Source organism: Hyperolius riggenbachi, chromosome 1 (assembly GCF_040937935.1).
Source record: "Hyperolius riggenbachi isolate aHypRig1 chromosome 1, aHypRig1.pri, whole genome shotgun sequence".
NCBI lineage: Eukaryota > Metazoa > Chordata > Amphibia > Anura > Hyperoliidae > Hyperolius > Hyperolius riggenbachi.
The window spans coordinates 385,012,539-385,032,828 of NC_090646.1; the positions used below are offsets into that span (position 1 = coordinate 385,012,539).

General features: G+C 42.0%; 1 protein-coding gene across 3 annotated transcripts in view; it reads left to right on the forward strand.

Annotated features, from left to right (window-relative positions):
* Window positions 1–20,290, forward strand: part of DENND4C (DENN domain containing 4C) — a 125,838-nt gene that overhangs the window by 51,006 nt on the left and 54,542 nt on the right. For all 3 annotated transcript variants that reach the window (XM_068234394.1, XM_068234396.1, XM_068234395.1), the window contains exons 5-9: window positions 946–1,115; window positions 3,743–3,984; window positions 5,011–5,077; window positions 6,968–7,026; window positions 14,259–14,403. In XM_068234394.1, the coding sequence (XP_068090495.1) occupies window positions 946–1,115; window positions 3,743–3,984; window positions 5,011–5,077; window positions 6,968–7,026; window positions 14,259–14,403 (683 nt within the window). The remainder of the gene's footprint in view (window positions 1–945; window positions 1,116–3,742; window positions 3,985–5,010; window positions 5,078–6,967; window positions 7,027–14,258; window positions 14,404–20,290) is intronic.

Here is a 20,290-nt window from a genome sequence, read left to right on the forward strand (position 1 = left end):
AGGAGCACATAGTTCTGGTTGGACCAGGGCAGTTCTAGCGTCATTGCGATCTCCAGGGAACTATGAGGGTTGAGTTTTCTATGCTGGCTCTTATAGGCCGATTTGTTGCCCGGGGCACTTAATGTTCAGTCCCAAAACTAATGCAATTTCCCCAGATTGTGACAACACCGTCTGCAGAGCCCCCTGTCACATCTGGGCTTGCTGTGACATGCAAATTTCAAGGGTTTCCTGTCCCACTTAGAATCTAGTCCAATATTCAGAACAACAGGTAGCCGTTCACATGCATAGGCTTCAAAGCAATGCAGCACCTTTTCAGGATGCAGGACAAAGGTGTCTCGTTATTTAATTACCGGTTACCTTGTTGGAGGCCGCAGTGTCCAGAGGAAACTGAATGCAAATGTACTTTAAACTGCCATACAGACAATCAAATTTTTCAGCTTCCTTCAGCCTGCTGCCCAATTATACCCCAAAGCCAGCTGCCAGACTGGCCTCTTAACATACATACACATCTAAAATTGTCCACAGCAGACAGAAAAATGAAAAATCTTGCTTCTGTATTATATGCAATATCACAGAGGGCTAAACCATACAAGCAATTTTACAAAGGTGCTCCCACATTCATGTATGTGCCGTCAATGCTTCAGCCTTTAGCCTTGGCACATGTTAAATAGCATTGGAAAACCTACAATGAGTGTCAGTGTGGTATTTACTGCATGTGCTTGCCTGGAGTTGGTGTTTCTGGATCTGTATAGTTGATTACTCATACAGGAATATAGAAGTAACTGAGGCATTACTGGGCAGGACATGCTTTGCTGACAGCACCAAAATCTACTTGTTTTCTATTTAGACATAACTGTTGCATTTTTTTTCTAATTGCATGTATGAATACTTTTAAAAGTGACTACATACAAGACTACATTGACTTGATACATTTTATTCCAACAGATATGATCTTCAGATATCCTGAAGAAGATTATGAGTCTTTTAAGCTACCGGAATCTGTGCCTCTCTTCTGTCTTCCTATGGGGGCTAACATTGAGTGCTGGTCTCCCAAAATCAAGTACCCACTTCCTGTTTTCTCCACATTTGTGCTTACTGGTTCCCATGCTGAAAAGGTACATTCTAGCACCCTAAAGGATGCTGGTGCCATATGCCATAGTTCTTGTGCTGTATATCTCTGAATGCTAAGAAACCTAAAGTATATGTCTTCTGTAGCAGTAATGTTGTTCTAACGGAAGAAAAGTGATCCTTAGCCAACTTATATAACAAGTATAATGGGCCATACCCTTTTATCTGGTGACCATAGTATAACGATGAGTTCTTCCTACAGCATCCTGCTAGATATTATCTTAGATTTTCTTTTTCCAGTCTCTTCTGAGACATGGTATATATTTGGATGCTTATGAAACAACGAAAAGTCAGCAGAAGCTTCAGGAGTTGTCAAGGGCTATACAACTAAAAGGTCATGAGGGTATAGATTGCAATGCCTGCAGTCTTTAAGTAGGAAACACACAAGGCATATATAACTGCTGCCTTCTGCAAATATTCAGCCACGGTTACAGAACTAATTGCTTAGTATTTTTATCCTGGCTTTTAGGCTATTCCAGAGACTATGGAGTGAGCCTTTTTTTTTTTTCAGTGTAAATATGAATGAGCCAGAAACAAAGAGGACTGTTCACTGAAATGCCAGCTGAGGCTGTGTGAATGAAATGTTACTTCTGAGGTCTTCTGTGAACTCAGTGCAAAATAAAATGACAATCTCTACCAAGCAAATATCTATCTCAGGGGGGAAAGGCACATGATTATGTTTTCCTTTTTTTGAGGGAAAAAGTCAAACAGCAATGTGTGTATTTGTGTGTAACAGATCTTTTGAAAATATGGATTAAGAAATCTAATCTGTCTACAGGTATTTGCCACTGATGGAATAGAGCCCAAACCTGAGCTGGAAGATTTTTAAAAAAATACTACCTGATCGAGGGGGCTAGCGAGATTAGGCAAATCTCCTTACTGCATCCAAGAGCACAGAGCACTGTCAGGCATGGAGGGGTGGGGAATAGGCAGGGGAGAGCCAGTGAGATGGCTCAGAGAGGCGGAGGAGGGGCGTTACACAGGAGTTCCTCTCCTGCTAAGGACACCTCTTCCCCATTAGTCTGCCGACAAGCGGTAGATTCAGGGGCTGGCTGCGGGCCACCGTTAAGCGGCGCGGAGGGGACACAGAGAAATGTCATTAGGAAGTGAACATGCCCCTGTGTGTCCCATTTAACTAAAAAATATCTGCCTAAGGTACACTTTGATGATCTATCGTGATGAATGGCTAATGACCTGCTCTTCTGTTCATTTAGTCTATTGTAGTTGCAATAGTCGCGTAAAATCTAAAAATGTATGTTCTCCCAGATGGTACTCTAACCCTGTGCCCCAGCTGATTACACACACACACACACACACACACACACACACACACACACACACACACACACACACCTACACACACACACCTACACACACACACACCTACACACACACCTACACACACACCTACACACACACACACCTACACACACACCTACACACACACCTACACACACCTACACACACACTACACACACACTACACACACACTACACACACACTACACACACACCACACACACACACACACACACACACACACACACACACACACACACACACACACACACACACACACACACACACACACACACACACACACACACTGCTCCCCCTATAGAGTACTTGTAATAGTGGTGCACTTTCCAGCCAGAGGAGCACTGTTGGCTGGGGGGGGGGGAGACCTGGGGGCCACATCACCGGATATGGGATGTTGGGCAAGTGCCTACTACCTCCCACATGCCCCCTTCGAGCTAGATCTTTTGTCTGGTACAATTGATCATTTAGACTGATTTTGTTTAGTTCTGGTTGCCATTTTAGCACATCGATCTCTGGACAGGCAAAGCTCCAAAACTGGGGTGGCGATGCAGCTTAGAATTTGACCAACCAAATTCGCTCCCTTTTGATTTTGAACCAGTTCCAAATTGCATGCAATTCAAATCAATCCTGAATTATTTGCACTTTCCCATCTGTGCATTTTTCTCTTTTTCCAACCTTGTTCATTACAATTTGTTACATATACCTGTTTCTGTGTATATTTCACTTTGACACATTAAAGAGATCTGGTATTAGTACTTACACATTAAACCCAATATTTCACTACACAGGGCTCTGTAGAACAAATGTACTAGAGGAACTTGCATTCCATTCCATGCATGTCACAGCCTTTTGACAGTTCCGCTATTGCTGACACTGAAGCTATGACGTTCACGTGGTCCTCTGACATGTCAGGAATCTGAGTTTAAGGTTCTGTGAAGTCTTTCCTCTGTTTACAATTTTGTCACGGCAAATGCAATTATAGTTTGAGTATGAGACAAGTCAAGATAATCTGCCTGTGCACAGGAACCAAATGCTGTATCTCCAGTTATGATGCCAGATCTTTTAGTGCGTACAGGCTTTTTATGACCTTTTCTATTGGTCTCTCCAATGCATAACTAAATGTAAGGTATTAAAAATGTGTTTTTTTAGAGGTGTTTTTAAGGTCAGAGAAGTTACACTGGAGTAACAATCAGTTTTGGTGGTCTTATATGTATGTAAATATATGAATAGCTTACATATACAGATTTTTGTTATATCATTAATGTACTTGTGCTCCTTTTTTATATATATATCAGGTCTACGGTGCTGCTATTCAGTTCTATGAACCATACCCCCGGGAAATGCTGTCCGAAAAACAGATGCTCCAGCTTGGAATTGTTACAAAAGTGGAAAAGAAACTGATAACTTCAAAAATAATTAATACCAACAAGTGCATTTGCTTGTTATCTCACTGGCCTTTCTTTGAAACTTTCCGGAAGTTTTTAATGTTCATCTATAAACTCTCGGTGTCTGGTCCTCACACGCTCCCTATTGAAAAGTAAGCCCAACAGACTAATGCATTTCTGCTCTTAGTTCCAGGGGTTATCAGATGCTAGAAATGTGTATGCTCTTAATATTTTAGGCAAAAAAATATTTTTTTGTAGAAGTGCAGGATTCCCATGTGAGCTCACTCAAAAGACCATGTGTTAGGCTAGTTCCTAGAGGTTCAGCACTACCGTCCAAGTGTGTCATACTTTACCAGAGCAGTGTTTGTTTGTTTTTGTGTTGGATTTTTTTTACAGAGGGTAATGAGTGACCTGCACTATGCTAGTGGCTGACCCTGTTACAGCACCTATATTTTTCCTGGGGACACTTTGTACAGTTTTGGATGTCATTGACTAATAATTTTAAGTGCCACTTAAAGCGGTCTAACACCCAGCATTTCAACTTTGCTTTAATAGATTGCTTTCAGCTTAAAAACTATTATGCCAGAATTTTTTTTAAGCAGAAATTCACGGAATAGTTAAAACTTAGCATTTTAGTGCTGTATTCAGCTAGGATTCTGCTTCCGAGCTGGGCTTTAGATACAGAGGCTTCCCACCATCCTTGTCGATCCCACCGATCCATCGCTGGGACTCTCTGAACATATTTGACAAGTCCTCCCGTCCATATACAAGGGCAGCCGCACCTGCACAGTACCGAGGAGACCCTCATGAATGGCTTGTTCCTCTTTGCACGAGAGACTACCAGTATGTGACACTGCACAGGTGCAGGCTGAAATTGCACCTACGCAGTTCAGCATGGAAAGAGCAGTTAGTGGTTCAGAATTAAAATCCGCAATTAAAACGATGCATTTTAATTGTGGCTGCTTCCTTTTTCAAACACTACTGTCTGTTCACAAGAACTGGAATAAAAGTAATGAATCTGATTGCTTATCTAATGTGAAAACCGGCAAAGTGAATGCTTCTCTATTTAATAAATCATGCTCATAACTTAATATGCTTTGCTGTATGAATGAAATTGAGAAACATACTTTTATATTGTTACATAGCCATGATTTCATTTGTTTTTCTTTTTCCCCAAGACATATTTCACACTTCATGCATAATGTTCCTTTCCCATCTCCTCAGAGGCCAAGAATACTTGTGCAGGTATTTAGTTTTCTTGTACTTTGCAGCAGAGAATTGATCACGTTCTTTAATCTTGGTGGCAAACTTGCTGAATGTCTTCATTTAAAGCCTAGATTTATTTACAAACTGTTACAACATAATGCAGCATAATTAGCCAGAGGTTCTCCCCAAACATAATTAGGCAGAATACTCACCAATGGCGCCATTTAAATTACTGGTTTTAAATGGTGTCTGTCTCTAGCTACAACCAGAAGAGATTTTAGCCCCTTACACACTCCTAGGAGTTCTGGTTCACCATGAGCTTGCTGGGCAAATAAAGACGAGATTCTAATCTGAGACTACTAGTACTGGTTCATCTGGGGTAACAGGACACATATCTCTCCGCATCACCCAAACCTATCAAAGTCCGGGCTAGGTGCATGGTAAGGTTGTGCTGGCTCTTTGTAGCACATATTCACATATAGAAAACGGGACTATTTAGTCTGGTGGAAGGGTCATTTAAGGCATCACAAGTGTTTGGGGCATGGCTCTAAATAAAAGGACCTGCTAGTGTTAGTGTTTAAAATTCAGGTTGTTGAAATTTGAAAAGCCGAATTCGCCCGTCACCACACTTCAACGCCCGAATAAGTGGGCAGGATCAGGAGGAGTTCACTTATTTGGGTTCATGTTGCACTTCACGAGTCGTGTGAAATGCAATGTGAAGCTCAAATAAGTGAACCCCCCTTCACCCTGCCCACATGTCCAGGTGCTGAACTGTGGTGATGGGTGAATTTGGGTTTCCAAATTTCAACTACCTAAATTTGAATGCCAACACTACTAATGATACCACTGTTAGTTTCTATGGGCAATAAACACAATGATTTCATGGTACTGGGGGTTATGGTTTTATCTTTCTATAGTAAAAGCTATTTTGAGTTAACGCATGACTACAGGTCGTGGCAGCTTAGTGAGGGAGGGAGGGGCAGGCGTAAGTTACAACTTAGTGGTAAGCCTCTCTCCATACACATAAGAAAAAGTCAATTTCTGAGTATAAACACTTTTTACATTGAAGGAAGACATGGAACAATGATGGCAACAACATCTATAGTGTGTTTTCTGGTTAGCTTTACTTCACAGCATTTACTTTAAATGGGCAGTTAGTAGTATGAGCCATCCAATGCCACTGCATTAAGAATGATATAGACAAAATTGGGCTAGAATTTTTCCCCTGTGATTCTTAAAATGTGATAGTTTGATAATAGATGTGCTTGATTGCAATTACTGCTACTAAAGATGTTCCCATCCCCTAATCACTTTGGGTGGTAATTGCTTTCACATGGGTGATATATATGGGTGTTGGTGAACCTGTGTATTGTGTTTATCCAAGCTGTATTGTATTATTTTAAATCTTAGATTTTACTCAGTTAAGTATTCTGTAAATTAAAAATTAGAGGAAATCAGGAAGGTGCAAATATTTTTTTTTCACCACTTATTTTTAGTCTCATCATTTGAGCATGACAACCGCAAAGCAATATTGACATTTCCATGATGGCCTTACCAAATCATGCCATCATTATTAAACACATTTTATAACTCGCATAATTTGCCCTACATTATCTTCTTGGGCCGCATTCTTGAGTGAAAGTGAAGAATGAAAATACAAGGGGGTATATATACACATGGTACAATAGTGATTGATGAAACATAGCAATGTTTTGTCTCCAAGCAAGATTTCCTTTTTATAACTTTTTTTTTTTTTGTATGGGGATAAAGTTTTCTGCTAATATACTTTTGTACTGACCATTTAGAAGTTGTAAATTATAAACACATTTCAGCTCAGTAAAATAAGCTTGGAAGAAATTATTTTAGGAATGTTTACTAGGTGGAAAGGAATTCGTTTTGTAATCTGTTGCCTTTATCCCTGTTTTGCAGCTATCAGCACATGATGCACTGGTTCTCTCCCAGCCAGTGTCCACTCCATTGCCATTAAGGTATTTACTATTTCATGTTTCTGTATTTACATCTTAAATGATTCACATCATTATAGAATCATAGAAATTTGTTGAAATGTTTGATGTTCAAAATGCCATAAAAATGTAAGCAAGCTAAAATTTACATACTAAGTTTCCTTGGGAAAATGTGGTGACCACTTGATGGAACAACTGAAACTGGAAGGTGTTGGGCTGCTGCTTTCACTTAAAGTGTACCCAAACCAAAGCTTGGGTACACAACACCAGATACTTACCTAAAAAGAGGAACACCTCAGGATCCTATTGAGGCTTCCCCCATCGGTCTGCTGTCCCCTGTCGCTGAGCACCTTCCCCCACCCCACCCAAAGATTAACGACAAAGCATTGTTGCTAAACCTATTGGTGCCACACAGCTCCTCTTCCGCAGTCATGGCTGCTCATTGTAAGATCGAGCCCGCCCACACATGCACAGTAGTGAGGATCCCGTGGCTCCATGCTACTGGAGTAAACATCTTGGCTTATTTCGCTGGGTAAGGAGGGGCCACATGTCAGAAGTTGGATGATTCAGGGTCTTCAGGATGGCTTTGAGGGATAAGGCAGTGCCGGTAATTATAACTTTCTTTTACAGGAAGGCTGCTGGATTTTAATTTTAGACTGGAGATCCGCTTTAATACTATGTCCCCCACATTTTACTTGTGATTGAGTTATTACGATTGAGGCTTTGCACCCCCTCATGTAAATGCATTCATACCCAGTGACTGACTGGGTCACACAGGACACATGATTGATGAGACAGCATAGTTTAGAACAGTGGAGCAAGTATGGAAGTTATTGTAGAGGGCTTGGTTGCCAAATGATTAGCAGGCAACTGCTCTCAGCACTGTCATCTACTGTGGGAGTTTATCAGCCGCAGGGGGAATGATTGGCACTGAATGCAGAAGCTGAACTGGATGACAAATAGTGGGTATCAGAGCTGGGCATAGATTATGGTAGGAGGATAAGTTTCAGAGGATAGAAAAGTGAAAGGTTCGCTTTAGTATTAATGAGTAGGTTAAGGTTGGGGATCTGGAAGATGTTCGCGTTCAAGGGAAAGGTTAAATTTAGACATCAGGAATGGGGTTAACATTAGTTTCAGGAAGTGGTTCATATTAAAGTGGTAGTGTACTTATAACCAGGTGTGCTTAATAGAACATAAGATTATGCAGCATACTTTTATTATCGATTTTGCTTTTACTGCATCATATAGTATAACTGCCTTCTTCTGCTGACATTTTAGAAGTTACCCAGCTGCAGCCAGTTCTCTCTGCAGTGTGCAGATGCTCATTTGACCACCTAGAAAATATCCTACCTGATCAGTTTCTTTTGGCTTTACCTTTCTTGCTTGTTGACATGTTGAAGATTGAGTGACCTTTTTGCCTTATTGCTCTTTCTCCCTAACATTTAATGCATTTCCGCAGATGCAGTTAAAATCTTTTCTTCAATCTTTTTTTCAGGCTCAACTTTTATTTTAGTTGAATGAGCAATGATAACTTATTTTTACAACTAAGATGCAAGTACTCATTTTACTCCACTGTACCCAAAATGAAAAACACTTGGCTAAAGTTGGGGTTGGCTCTAGTATATACAGGTTGTTCTGTTTGGACAGTAGATTGTTATAATGTATTTCTTGGCTGAAGATTGAATGGTCAGAAGCACCAATGTGTGCTACAGTGCTTCTGGTCAGTGTTTTTGTCTCATGCAACTTCCATTGGGTCTTTGTAAAGATTGATTGATTGGTCGTTTACATAAAGTGTGGGTGTGCATGGCCAATCAAGTTTTAAGTGAAGCCCCATACACACGCTCAACAGCGGCCTTTTATGCAGCACAATTGTTGAACAAATTTTGTTGTTAAACAAGTTGAAATGGCTAAAAAAAAGTATTTTGCTATTGTTCAAACAGCTGATAAGACTGATAAGAAGTCATTCCAATTGTTGGATTGACTTCTTATCAGTCTTGGAAAAACAAGAGCAGAGAGTAGGCCTGAACGATTTTAGAAAAAAATTGAATTGAGCGATTTCTGTCCAAAATTACGATTTCGATTCGATTCACGATTTCCTTCAAATCAAGCTTTGTTCCCCCCCCCCCCCCCTTTGTGCCTGTCCCCGCTCTGTCCTCGTCTCTCATTGTGCCCCCTTTGCCTCTTCATGCCTCCTCTGGGTCTCTCTCTTGCCTCCTTTATGTCTCTGTGCCTGCTCTGTTTCTCTCTGTGCCCACGCTGTCTCTCTCTGTGCCTCCTCTGTCCCCCAAGTTGCATCAGTTCTGGACATAGCTTCAAGCACGAGTCCAGCGATGCCCATCTATCCACTTAACCTCCTGCAGGCTCTACTGCACGGCATACTTCCTGAATATCATGTGACATACAGGAACCCGAAGTTTTGCCAAGCACAAGAGGCGGCAGAGGGCGATAGAGGATGGAAGGTATGTCCAACGCTGCGGGCACTGGGACTTTAGGAAAGTTTGAAGGCACTTCTTCAAACTTCCTCTTGTGGAAATGACGTGATCGCGATATTTGCCGCTTTGACGATTCTGAAATTGTGATCTTGGTGATCGCGATTTCGATTTAAATTCGATTTATCTTTCAGGCCTAGCAGAGAGCACCGCAAAATAGAAGTTATTGTTGAAAAAATGTGCGTATCTAGAGCAAAGGAATCAAAGGCATACAAAGGAGAAAAAAGATCTCATAACACACCAAATTGTCTGGATATTAAATATAAATATAACTTTATTGGTATCAAAAAAGGGGTTTAACATGTATATCAACTGGGTTAAAAACCACAAAATATACACAGTGACAAACACTAGGTAGGGAGACAAAATACAATCAATATATTCTAAGAACACCCTGTAATAAGGGTCGGTGGCTGCTAAAGAATCACATAAGGCAAAATGGGGCTTGCAGTATAGGAATATGAATGGATATGCGGTATCTATGCATCAATACACATGAAGAGAATGCTTACAAATGCGTGCAACAAGGAGTCACATACAATCCAGTCAATACAGTGAATAAAGATATAATATCCAAAATACGGGTGATATACACAGTAGTAAGATCCAAAGTGACACAGTGCATAACCATTCAAAAGGCACCATAAACTCCCTGGACCTGCCAGCTAACAAAAATAAACCATCAGATAAGAGATGCAAGAACGAGTAGTAATCGCTAATATTACCTGGTGAAAGCCCCAAACAGATTCGCCAATATGGTCGCAGCCACCCGAGAGAAGGGTCTACTTAACAGTCTTATCAGCTTTTTGAACAATAGCAAAAGACCTTTTAGCTGTTTCAACTTGTTTCGCAACAAAAGTTGTTCAACAATTGTAATAAAAAAAGTGCTTAATTTTTACAATAATTATGTATAAATGATTTAGTCAGTTTTTGCCCATTGTAAAATCTTTTAAATCCCTGATTTACATTCTGACATTTATTACATGTTGACATTTTTACTGTTGGCAGGTGATGTAGCCGCTGCTTGCTGTTTTGGCAGTTATAAACAGCTGTAAACAGCTATTTCCCACAATGCAGCAAGGTTCACAGACAGGAAACTGCCAAGAGTACATACTCAAGAGTTTCTTGTGGGAGGGGTTTCACCACATCAGTCATACAGCGCCCCCTGATGGTCTGTGAAAAGGAATAGATTTCTCATGTAAAAGGGGGTATCCGCTACTGATTGGGATAAAGTTCAATTCTTGGTCGGAGTTTCTCTTTAAGTTAATGAGCATGGAAAGCGTTTATAAGCTACTGTGTGAATTAAAACTATACATTCAACAACAATTCACTAACCTCATCCACAATATAAGTTTGATGGTTCCAAGTAACATGAGTCAGACGCTTTTGTTTTCGGCACATTGTGTGTGGGAAATGGGAAGTGAACTGGGTTAAAGTTTATCTTACAGTTGCACAAGTGATTTACAGGCATATGTACCTGCCAGTTGACTTGTACATAATATGTATACTTTTTCAGAGGGAAAAGTGCTAACCTCTGCAGCTTGTCTGCTCTCATTTTTTTGCTTTCTGTAGTGGTGATCTATTTTCATAATGCATTTATATTTACATTTTGGTTACAAGGGAGTGCATAGGGTTTTTTTATGTTCTTAGATATACATGAGTTTTTGTTTATGAATATTTCATAAGTACCACTTGGCATATACAATAATACAAAAAAACTACCGCCCAAGCCAGCTATATAGGCAGTTCTGGACAACAGGTACCCTAACCCGTATTGCAATGTACCAAATGCTGAATTTGTCCGCACAGTCCCTAAAACTGCAACGCTTATTGCATTACAATAAAGACGCACAGCAAGACAGGATAGCTCACACGTTTTAGGAAGCAACACTGGCTTATGGCTTAAGATCCATATGACCTGGAACATTTATGTATCCCCTGACAACACTTAGAGGGGATGGTCAACCATTAAAGGAAACATCAGGCATTTCAGTAAAATAAGATCTACTTACCTGGGGCTTCCTCCAGCCCCTGGCAGCCAATGTGTCCCTCACCGCAGCTCCACTCTCAGCTGGTGTCCTGGGCTCCCCTCAGTAGCAGCCGCCGATTTGGGGGTCAGTGGCTCCTGCGAGTGTGTGGTCTCGCTCCCGTCTACAGGAGCGTGAGCGCGCAGGCACAGAAGCTGCCACCCTCGCCAGGGGGTGGCCTCCGGGACACTGGCTTAGAGCACAGCTGCGGTGAGGGACACATTGGGCTTGATTCACAAAACTGTACTAACTGCTAGCACGGCTGTTAGCACTGCTTTTCGCGTGGAAAAACTGGTTTTGCGTGAAAACGGTTATCGCGCTCAAAAATTTGCGTTTGCGCATTAACGTAAATTTTCCGCTTGTTAACGTTCATGCGATAACGTGAATTTATCACGCAACCGCGATCGCTAACGCGCAAGAAAATCACGTTAATGAGAATTTTTGTGCTCGATAACCGTTATCACGCGGAATTTTGCGCGAAGCACCATTCATAGCATGCTAACAGCACCGTTTTGTGAATCGAGCACATTGGCTGCCAAGATCTGGAGGAGGCCTGATGACTTCCTCAATCTAGGGAAGTTATGGAAACAGAAAGGATATCTTCATAACATACTGATTAAAATAAATAACTAACACATTAAAAGAAAAGCAAAAGAACAAACACATTAGTAATATTAAACTCAATCTAGAAGTCTCATATTCCATTTGGCATTCAGTAAGATTTTGTGAATATCCCCACCCCTTTTTGGCATAGATATCTATCCTATGCCCTGCAAAAAAGCAGCACATGTCCCCAGTAGACCATACAAAAATATAAAATGCTACTAAACCTTTTTCATGTCGGCCAGGCAGGGCCGCTAGAATGTTCCACAATGCAGTTTTGTTTGATCGTATAGCCATCATATTGAATATGACAAGTACACATAACCACTTATATTTAAAGGGACACTTAAGCCAGAAAAAAAAAGTTTTACTCACCTGGGGCTTCTACCAGCCCCCTGCAGCAGTCCTGTGCCCTCGCAGCCACTCACTAATCCTCTGGTCCCCCGCTGCCAGCTAGTTTCGTTTTTGCTGACAGGCCTGACAGGACTGGTCACGCGTAGGTTTCTCCGCATTCTCGACTGTAATTAGCGATATTGCGGGCCGCAATGCGTACAAAGATACGCGTTGCCGCATTACCTACGCATAGATAAGCGGCAACGTGTATTTTTGTACGCGTTGCGGCCCACAATAGCGCTAATTACAGTCGGGAATGCGGAGAAACCTACACGTGAATGCCAACTGCAACAAACACAATTGCTAACTTCCAGTCAGAGCAATATCCTGCCTCTATCTGGCCAGCAGACGCTTGTCAGCCAATCAGGTGCACTGTCATACACCCTTTGCCTGCTGTACCATACCTAGCAGGAATTACATAGATTAGCATTCAGGTGGGAGGCTTCGGTTGGACGCAATCGTGAATTGCGTCGTTTAACAGGGACGCCCCGTGTAGGCACATCTCCCACACGGTCCCCTCCCTAACCACTCACCTGTCAACCGCATCGTAGAAGCTGCAAAAAATGTCGGCAAAAACGAAACTAGCTGGCAGCGGGGGACCAGAGGATTAGTGAGTGGCTGCGAGGGCACAGGACTGCTGCAGGGGGCTGGTAGAAGCCCCAGGTAAGTAAAACTCTTTTTTTTTTTCTGGCTTAAGTGTCCCTTTAATATGACCAGCAGTACACATAACCACATACATTACAAAACAAGTGTTGCACTTAATGTACTGCTGGATAGGGAAAGAAGTGCCATTAGACATTTAGGCAACATAATAGGATAATCCATGAAAAGCACAATAATTGCATGTTACCGCACTACATCTGTTAAAACCCCTGACTGTTAACCAAGTGGGCCTACTACCAGAAGCATTCAGCAAACTCTGAGACAGAATGTGTCCACGGGTGGACTGGCTCATCTAACACCCTAATAAGAGGACAGATGGCTAATGGGCTGTAACATGCAATTTTATAAATTCTAAAATCTGCCCTTTTCACATAGCACTTTGTATCACAGTACTGTGGAGGGCATTCAGTTCTTTTGTGTAGTTCTCCCATTGCAGTTTGCTAATGTCAGGACAGGATTCTCCTCTCTGTCAGTAGTCACTTAGCATGTGGTTTGTTTACATCATGTGATACAGAGCAGTTCAAGCAATCCCCATCTTGCCATTGTGAAAGGAATACTGTCCTTTCGCAGATCTACACCTGTAGCAGTTTACAAGATTAAACAATACTGATATTGTTTTGTGAACAGTAGTAGTTTTGTCCCTGTGAAATCAATATGCTTTATCACCTGGTATCTACTTTATCTATTCTTGTAAAGTAGCACGTGTCTACAAAGAGGATATCTTCTTTATATGCAACTTGGCAGTGTTCACATGATATTGAAACTTTACATGTAATTCTGAGACAATTTAAACTTCGAGATGTTCTGGTTTAAAGTTCCTGGATGATGCCTTATGGATCCTATGGGAGCAAAGCACTTTCCAAATTATTATTGTTTAATCTTTGCATTTTTATCAATGTCTCCTATTTGCGAACTTGCTCTTCTTCAAGACTTGTTGAAAATTGTGGCATAGACAGTCTCATGGATATGCAACAGCATTAGACAGTGCTCTGCTGTGGTGGAACCAAGCAGAAATAGTTAAAATGGTGTTGAATATGTACTGCATTTGTCAGCAGTATAATTTTTTTTTTCTTTTTTCTAGTGGAGCAAATTTTAGCACACTTGTGATGAACCTGGGACCTGAAAACTGTGCCACCTTACTTTATTTTGTACTGCAAGAGAGCAAGATCCTTCTACATTCCCTCAGACCTGCTGTCCTGACAGGAGTGGCGGAAGCTGTTGTAGCTGTAAGCATCTACCATATTATTACACTCTGTATGATATTACTACTTTCAATGTGTGTAAATGTGCTGGTTATGCAAGTAATGGGTCATTCTGATGAGTCAGTTGTCCTAATTTTTATTATGAGCTAGAAAATAGAAGCGTGAATCTAATTGGACAGTATGTGTAACATTGGTATCCAGTGAGGGTCATTACCAGATGGACATATCCATTAACTTAAAGGGGCAAATTGTAAAATTTAAAATATGTGCAAACATAGACAAATAAGAAGTATGTTTTTTTCCCAGGGTAAAATGAGCCATAAATTACTTTTCTCCTATGTTGCTGTCACTTACAGCAGGTAGTAGAAATCAGACAGAAGCGACAGGTTTTGGACTAGTCCATCTCTTCATAGGAGATTCTCAGCAAGGCTTTTATTCTTTATGAAGATATTCCCTAAAAAGGATTTAAACAATGATGGTGGACAGCTTCCCTGTTTGCTACAGTTTTTTGGCAGTTGGACAGAGCAACTGTCATATACTAAGTGTTTTTGAAAATAAATAAATCCCTGAGAATCCCCCATGAAGAGTTGGACTAGTCCAAACCCTGTCTCTCCTGTCAGATTTCTACTACCTACTGTAATGCTGGATACACACGGTGCGTTCGCGCACTCGATTTTCCCGTCGATTTGTTTATTTCCAACATGTCCGATTTGTATTTTCGATGGATCGTTAGGTCGATTCGCATGCAAAGTATGCCGAATCGACCTAACGATCCATCGAAATCCAAATCGAACATGTTGGAAATAAACGAATCGACGGGAAAATCGAGTGCGCGAACGCACCGTGTGTATCCAGCATAAGTGACAGCAACATAGAAGAAAAGTAATTTATGGCTCATTTTACTCTGGAAAAAACATACCGGTACTTCTTATTTGTATATGTTTGCACATATTTTATATTTTACAATTTTGTGCCATAGTGCCCTTAACTTTATTGCAGGACTAATACATTTGACAAAGATAGATAAAACTGCCCAACAGTTGCATGCATTTTGCCAAAGACAATCAATTACTCAGACACTTGACAGGAAGAGACTGGAACTATTCTTAAAGCAGACCTCCAGAGAAAAGAAAAAAATCCTGTGGCCAGCAAGTAAAAAAAAAAAAGTTAAATATTTACCAGAGGAGCCTTGTCCTGTGAAGCTGTCCCGAAGACCCTGCATCATCTGACTTCTGGCTCCTGGCCCCGGCTCCCCTCTCTCCTCTGAGAAAAACACCAAGACGTTACAGACCTTTTTACACTTAATGCGCTGGTATGCGTTAGTATGCATTAGGGTTGCTTTTTTTCCATAGCAGTGAATTGTGAAAAAGCTTTCAGTTAAAACTCGTATAGTGGGAACTGTGCCATAGGAAAACATGGACTTTACTTTGAAAATCCATTTTCTTTCCGTTATAAAGCAAATGATTACTGCAGTACATGTCATTTGGTGTTTTGTCTCCGAGGGATAGCTGGACAAGGCTTGTCGGGTAAATAAAAGTTTTTTTTTTAATTTTTTTTTTTACTTGCTGGCCATAGGATTTTTTTCTTTATTTTGGAGGTCCGCTTTAAAGAAAACCTGTACTAAAAAAAGTTCCCCTGGGGGGTAGTCGCCTCAGTAGGGGGAAGCCTCTGGACGCTATCGAGGCTTCCCCCGTCCTCCTCGGTCTCATTGCAGCCCCCGGAATGCACAGGCGACAAATCCAACAGCTTGTGCAATATTTACCTTTCCAGGCTCCAGCAGGGGCGCTGTTGCAGCTCTTCTGATGGAGATAGGCGAAAATAGCCAATCTCCGGCGGGTCCGCTCTACTGCGCAGGTGCAGGAGACTTGCGCCTGCGCAGTAGAGTGGCCTGACGGAAATCGGCTATTTTTGCCTATCTCCGTGGGAAGAGCGAATACTGCGCCTGCGCTAGAGCCAAAAGGTAAATATTTACATTGCCGCCGCTCCGGGAGGATTTTCTACGCCGCCGTGGGACCGAGGAGGACGGGGGAAGCCTCAATAGGGTCCGGAGGCTTCCCCCACCCGAGGTGAGTACCCCCAGGGGAGTTTTTTTCATTACAGATTTTCTTTACGATAAAATAAGTAAAACCTTTTTTACTTGCTGGCTGCAGGATTTTCTTGTTTACTCTGGAGGTCCACTTTAACTAACATACATGATTGATTAGCAGCTAAAACCTCAACATTAGTTAATTCTCATTGTTTGTGCAGTTTCATAGAAAACATCTCAGGCTGAATACCTTGTTTAATCTAAAAGGGCATACATAATCCAATCTGCCAATTATTTTTTTCCTCCCTTTGGAGTAATTTGTGGATTGCAGTCCTCTGGGATACAGTTCCTCCAAAACCTTTCACCTGAGCTGGCTAACAGTGTGACCCTGGTTAATAAAAATGTCTCGCCAACCAGGTCTCATGCTGTGCCCTCACATTAGGCATCTGGTGCTACATACAATGGTTTATGAGTGTGAATAGCGCTCTTATGCTCATACAGCCTTATGGCCTTTTTCCACTTGTAAGTGCAATTGCGTTTGCAAAAGCTTTTTTTTCCGCTTGCTGCTTTTGCGATATGAAACACCGGGAGTGAAATGTGATCGCACCAATAAGCGTGCAGCCAGACGATTGCGATTTCCGAAAAATCGAAAAGCGCTAATGGTAGTAGGTCCAGGCAGTGAATGCATGGATTTTTTTTTTGTTGTTAGCTCATAAAATGTTTTGTTTCATTCTGTTATCCATTGTGTACCGTAAGTACCCTGTAAGTTATAAATCTTGATTAGTATGTGCAACTCAATGAGCAGGAGGTAAATGTTACTTTTATATTACAGTTTTTCTTCATAATCAAAACAGCCTTTCTCAACCTTTTTACCATGGAGAAACCCTACAAATATTTGCAGGGAATCCTTGAGATACCAAAATTAATTTTGGGATCTCAAGGAACCCCTGCAATTATTTTGCAGACGGCATGGTTTTTAAAAGTAGGTGTGGCTGTTTACTTCACAAACCCCTATCACAGGGTCTCCTTATTCTAGTGCTTTTTATTAACCACCCTGGCGTTCTATTAAGATCGCCAGGGCGGCTGCGGGAGGGTTTTTTTTTTTTTTTAATAAAAATAAATCTATTACATGCAGCCAACTGAAAGTTGGCTGCATGAAAGCCCACTAGAGGGCGCTCCTGCCGCGTACTTCTGATCGCCTCCGGCAATCAGCAGTAACAAGAAGGGCCGCGATGAGCCTTGTTTTGCTTTTCTCATCGCCATGGCGACGAGCGGAGTGACGTCATGGACGTCAGTCGACGTCCTGACGTCAGCCGCCTCCGATCCAGCCCTTAGCGCTGGCCGGAACTGATTGGTCCGGCTGCGCAGGGCTCAGGCGGCTGGGGGGACCCTCTTTCGCCGCTGCTCACAGCGGATCGCTGCAGAGCGGCGGCGATCAGGTAGCACACGCGGCTGGCAAAGTGCCGGCTGCGTGTGCACTTTTTTTATTTGAAGAAAATCGGCCCAGCAGGGCCTGAGCAGCACCCTCCGGTGGTAATGGACGAGCTGAGCTCGTCCATACCGCGAAGGAGGTTAAAGGATACCCAAAGTGACATGTGACATGAGATAGACATGTGTATGTACAGTGCCTAGCACACAAATAACTATGCTTTGTTCCTTTTTTTTATCTGTCTGAAAGAGTTGAATATCAGGTATGTAAGTGGCTGACTCAGTCCTGACTGAGACAGGAAGTGACTACAGTGTGACCCTCTTTGATGAGAAATTCAAACTATAAAACAATTTCCTAGCAGAAAATGGCTTCGTGAGAGCAAGAAAATTATAAAAAGGGGAATTTCTTATCAGTGATGGTCACACTGTAGTCACTTCCTGTCTGAGTCAGCCACTTACATACCTGATATTTAACTCTTTCAGGCAGAGAAAGAAAAAAGGAACACAGCATAGTTATTTGTGTGCTAGGCACTGTACATACACATGTCTATCTCATCATGACACACGGCACTTCAGGTATCCTTTAACCACTTAAGCCCAACTGGACGAGATTTCTCGTCCAGTTGGGCTGCGCGCACTCCCGCGGGTCGCGCGCGCTCCCGCGGGCCCCCCCGTGCGCGCCCCCGCTGCTGGCCGCTAGCCCACCGATCAGTGAAAGGGATTATAAATCCCTTTCGCTGATCGGACCCCCCCGGAGAAAAGCCGACAGCGTCTCTTCAGATGCTGCGGCTTTTCTGAGCTCTGGGCTCCTTTCTTCTGCCTGGGAGCGAGATCGATCGCTCCCAGGACTTTTTGATTCTGGCCATCTTGTGGCCAAATAGCAAATTACACCTGAAAAAAAAAAATTTCAAATTAAACATATAAATATATTAAAAAAAACCCTGTTTACCTCCCACACCAAAAAATACCTACATACAAGTTTAAATTAAAAAAAAAAAAAAAAATTACAATAATAAAAAAAACAAAAAAACATAAATAGTTACCTAAGGGTCTGAACTTTTTAAATATGCATGTCAAAGGAGTATATCAATATGATTTAATAAATTATGGGCTTCTAAACAGTGATGGACGCAAAACGGAAAAAATGCACCTTTATTTCCAAATAAAATATTGTCGCCATACATTGTGATAGGGACATAATTTTAACGGTGAAATACCCGGGGCATATGGGCAAATACAATACGTGAGTTTTAATTATGGAGGCATGTATTCTTTTAAAACTATAATGGCTGAAAACTGAGAAATAATGAATTTTTTCCATTTTTTTCTTATTCTTCCTGTTAAAATGCATTTACAGTAAAGGGGCTCTTAGCAAAATATACCACCCACAGAAAGCCTAATTGGTGGCGGAAAAAACAAGATATAGATCAATTAATTGTGATGAGTAGTGATAAAGTTATTGGCAAATGAATGGGGGGTGAAAGTTGTTCGGATGTAAAAAAATTTCAACCCTTCGGGCTTAAGTGGTTAATGTGCTCGTTATTATACTGACCCCCAAGTTGGTGCTTCTTTTTACAGTACCCTTTATTATAATGTGCTCCATTATATTTCCCCCACAATGGGGGAAAATTCCAAGGAACCCCTGCAGAGTACTCTAGGATCCCTGGGGTTCCAGGAAACCCTGGTTGAGAAAGCCTGAATTAAGAGTTAGATTGGCAATTGCTGGTATTTATCTATGGACTCTTTAGGCTGTATGTCATTTTGTATACAGTAGTAGAAGTGCTGTAATGCTTGTTAACTAAATGGATTGCAGTCTAAAAGGACAACTGTACTTAAAGAGTACCTGAGAGGGGAAACAAGCTTTATAGATTCCTAGGGCTTCCTCTAGCTCCCTCCACACAGATCATTCCCTCGCCATGGTCTAAAGCCTCCTAGATTCTCCCGTAGCAGCCCTGATCTCCGTAGCCAGTCAGGCGTACTGCGCTTGCACAGTCCAGTCTCGTGCGCCCACCCTGCGCTGGGAGCGTTGTACTGCGCTGGTGCAGAACGCTCCCAGCCACAGAAATGACATGGGGGGAGCGTGCTTGGCCACACTGCCCTTGAGCCGAATGGGCGCGGAGAACTGGGCTGCTACAGGAGGATCTAGGAGGCTTTAGACCGCGGCGAGGGAGTGATCTGTGCAGAGGGGTCTAGAGGAAGCACCAGGAATCTATAAAACCTTTGTTCCCCCTCATCTCAGGTACACGTAAAAGGACAACTGTAACCTGCTAAAGCAATAAAGTACAATACTCACCTAAGAGGGAAGGCTCTGGATCCCTTAGAGCCTTCCCGTTTCTCTCTGCATCCCCTCTTTAAACCGCAGAGCTCTCTATTTAAATCACCCACCTGCTGCGTCTTCGGGTCTCATCAGAAGACCTCGGGTCTAAGGGATCCAGAGCTTTCCCTCCTCTTTTTTTT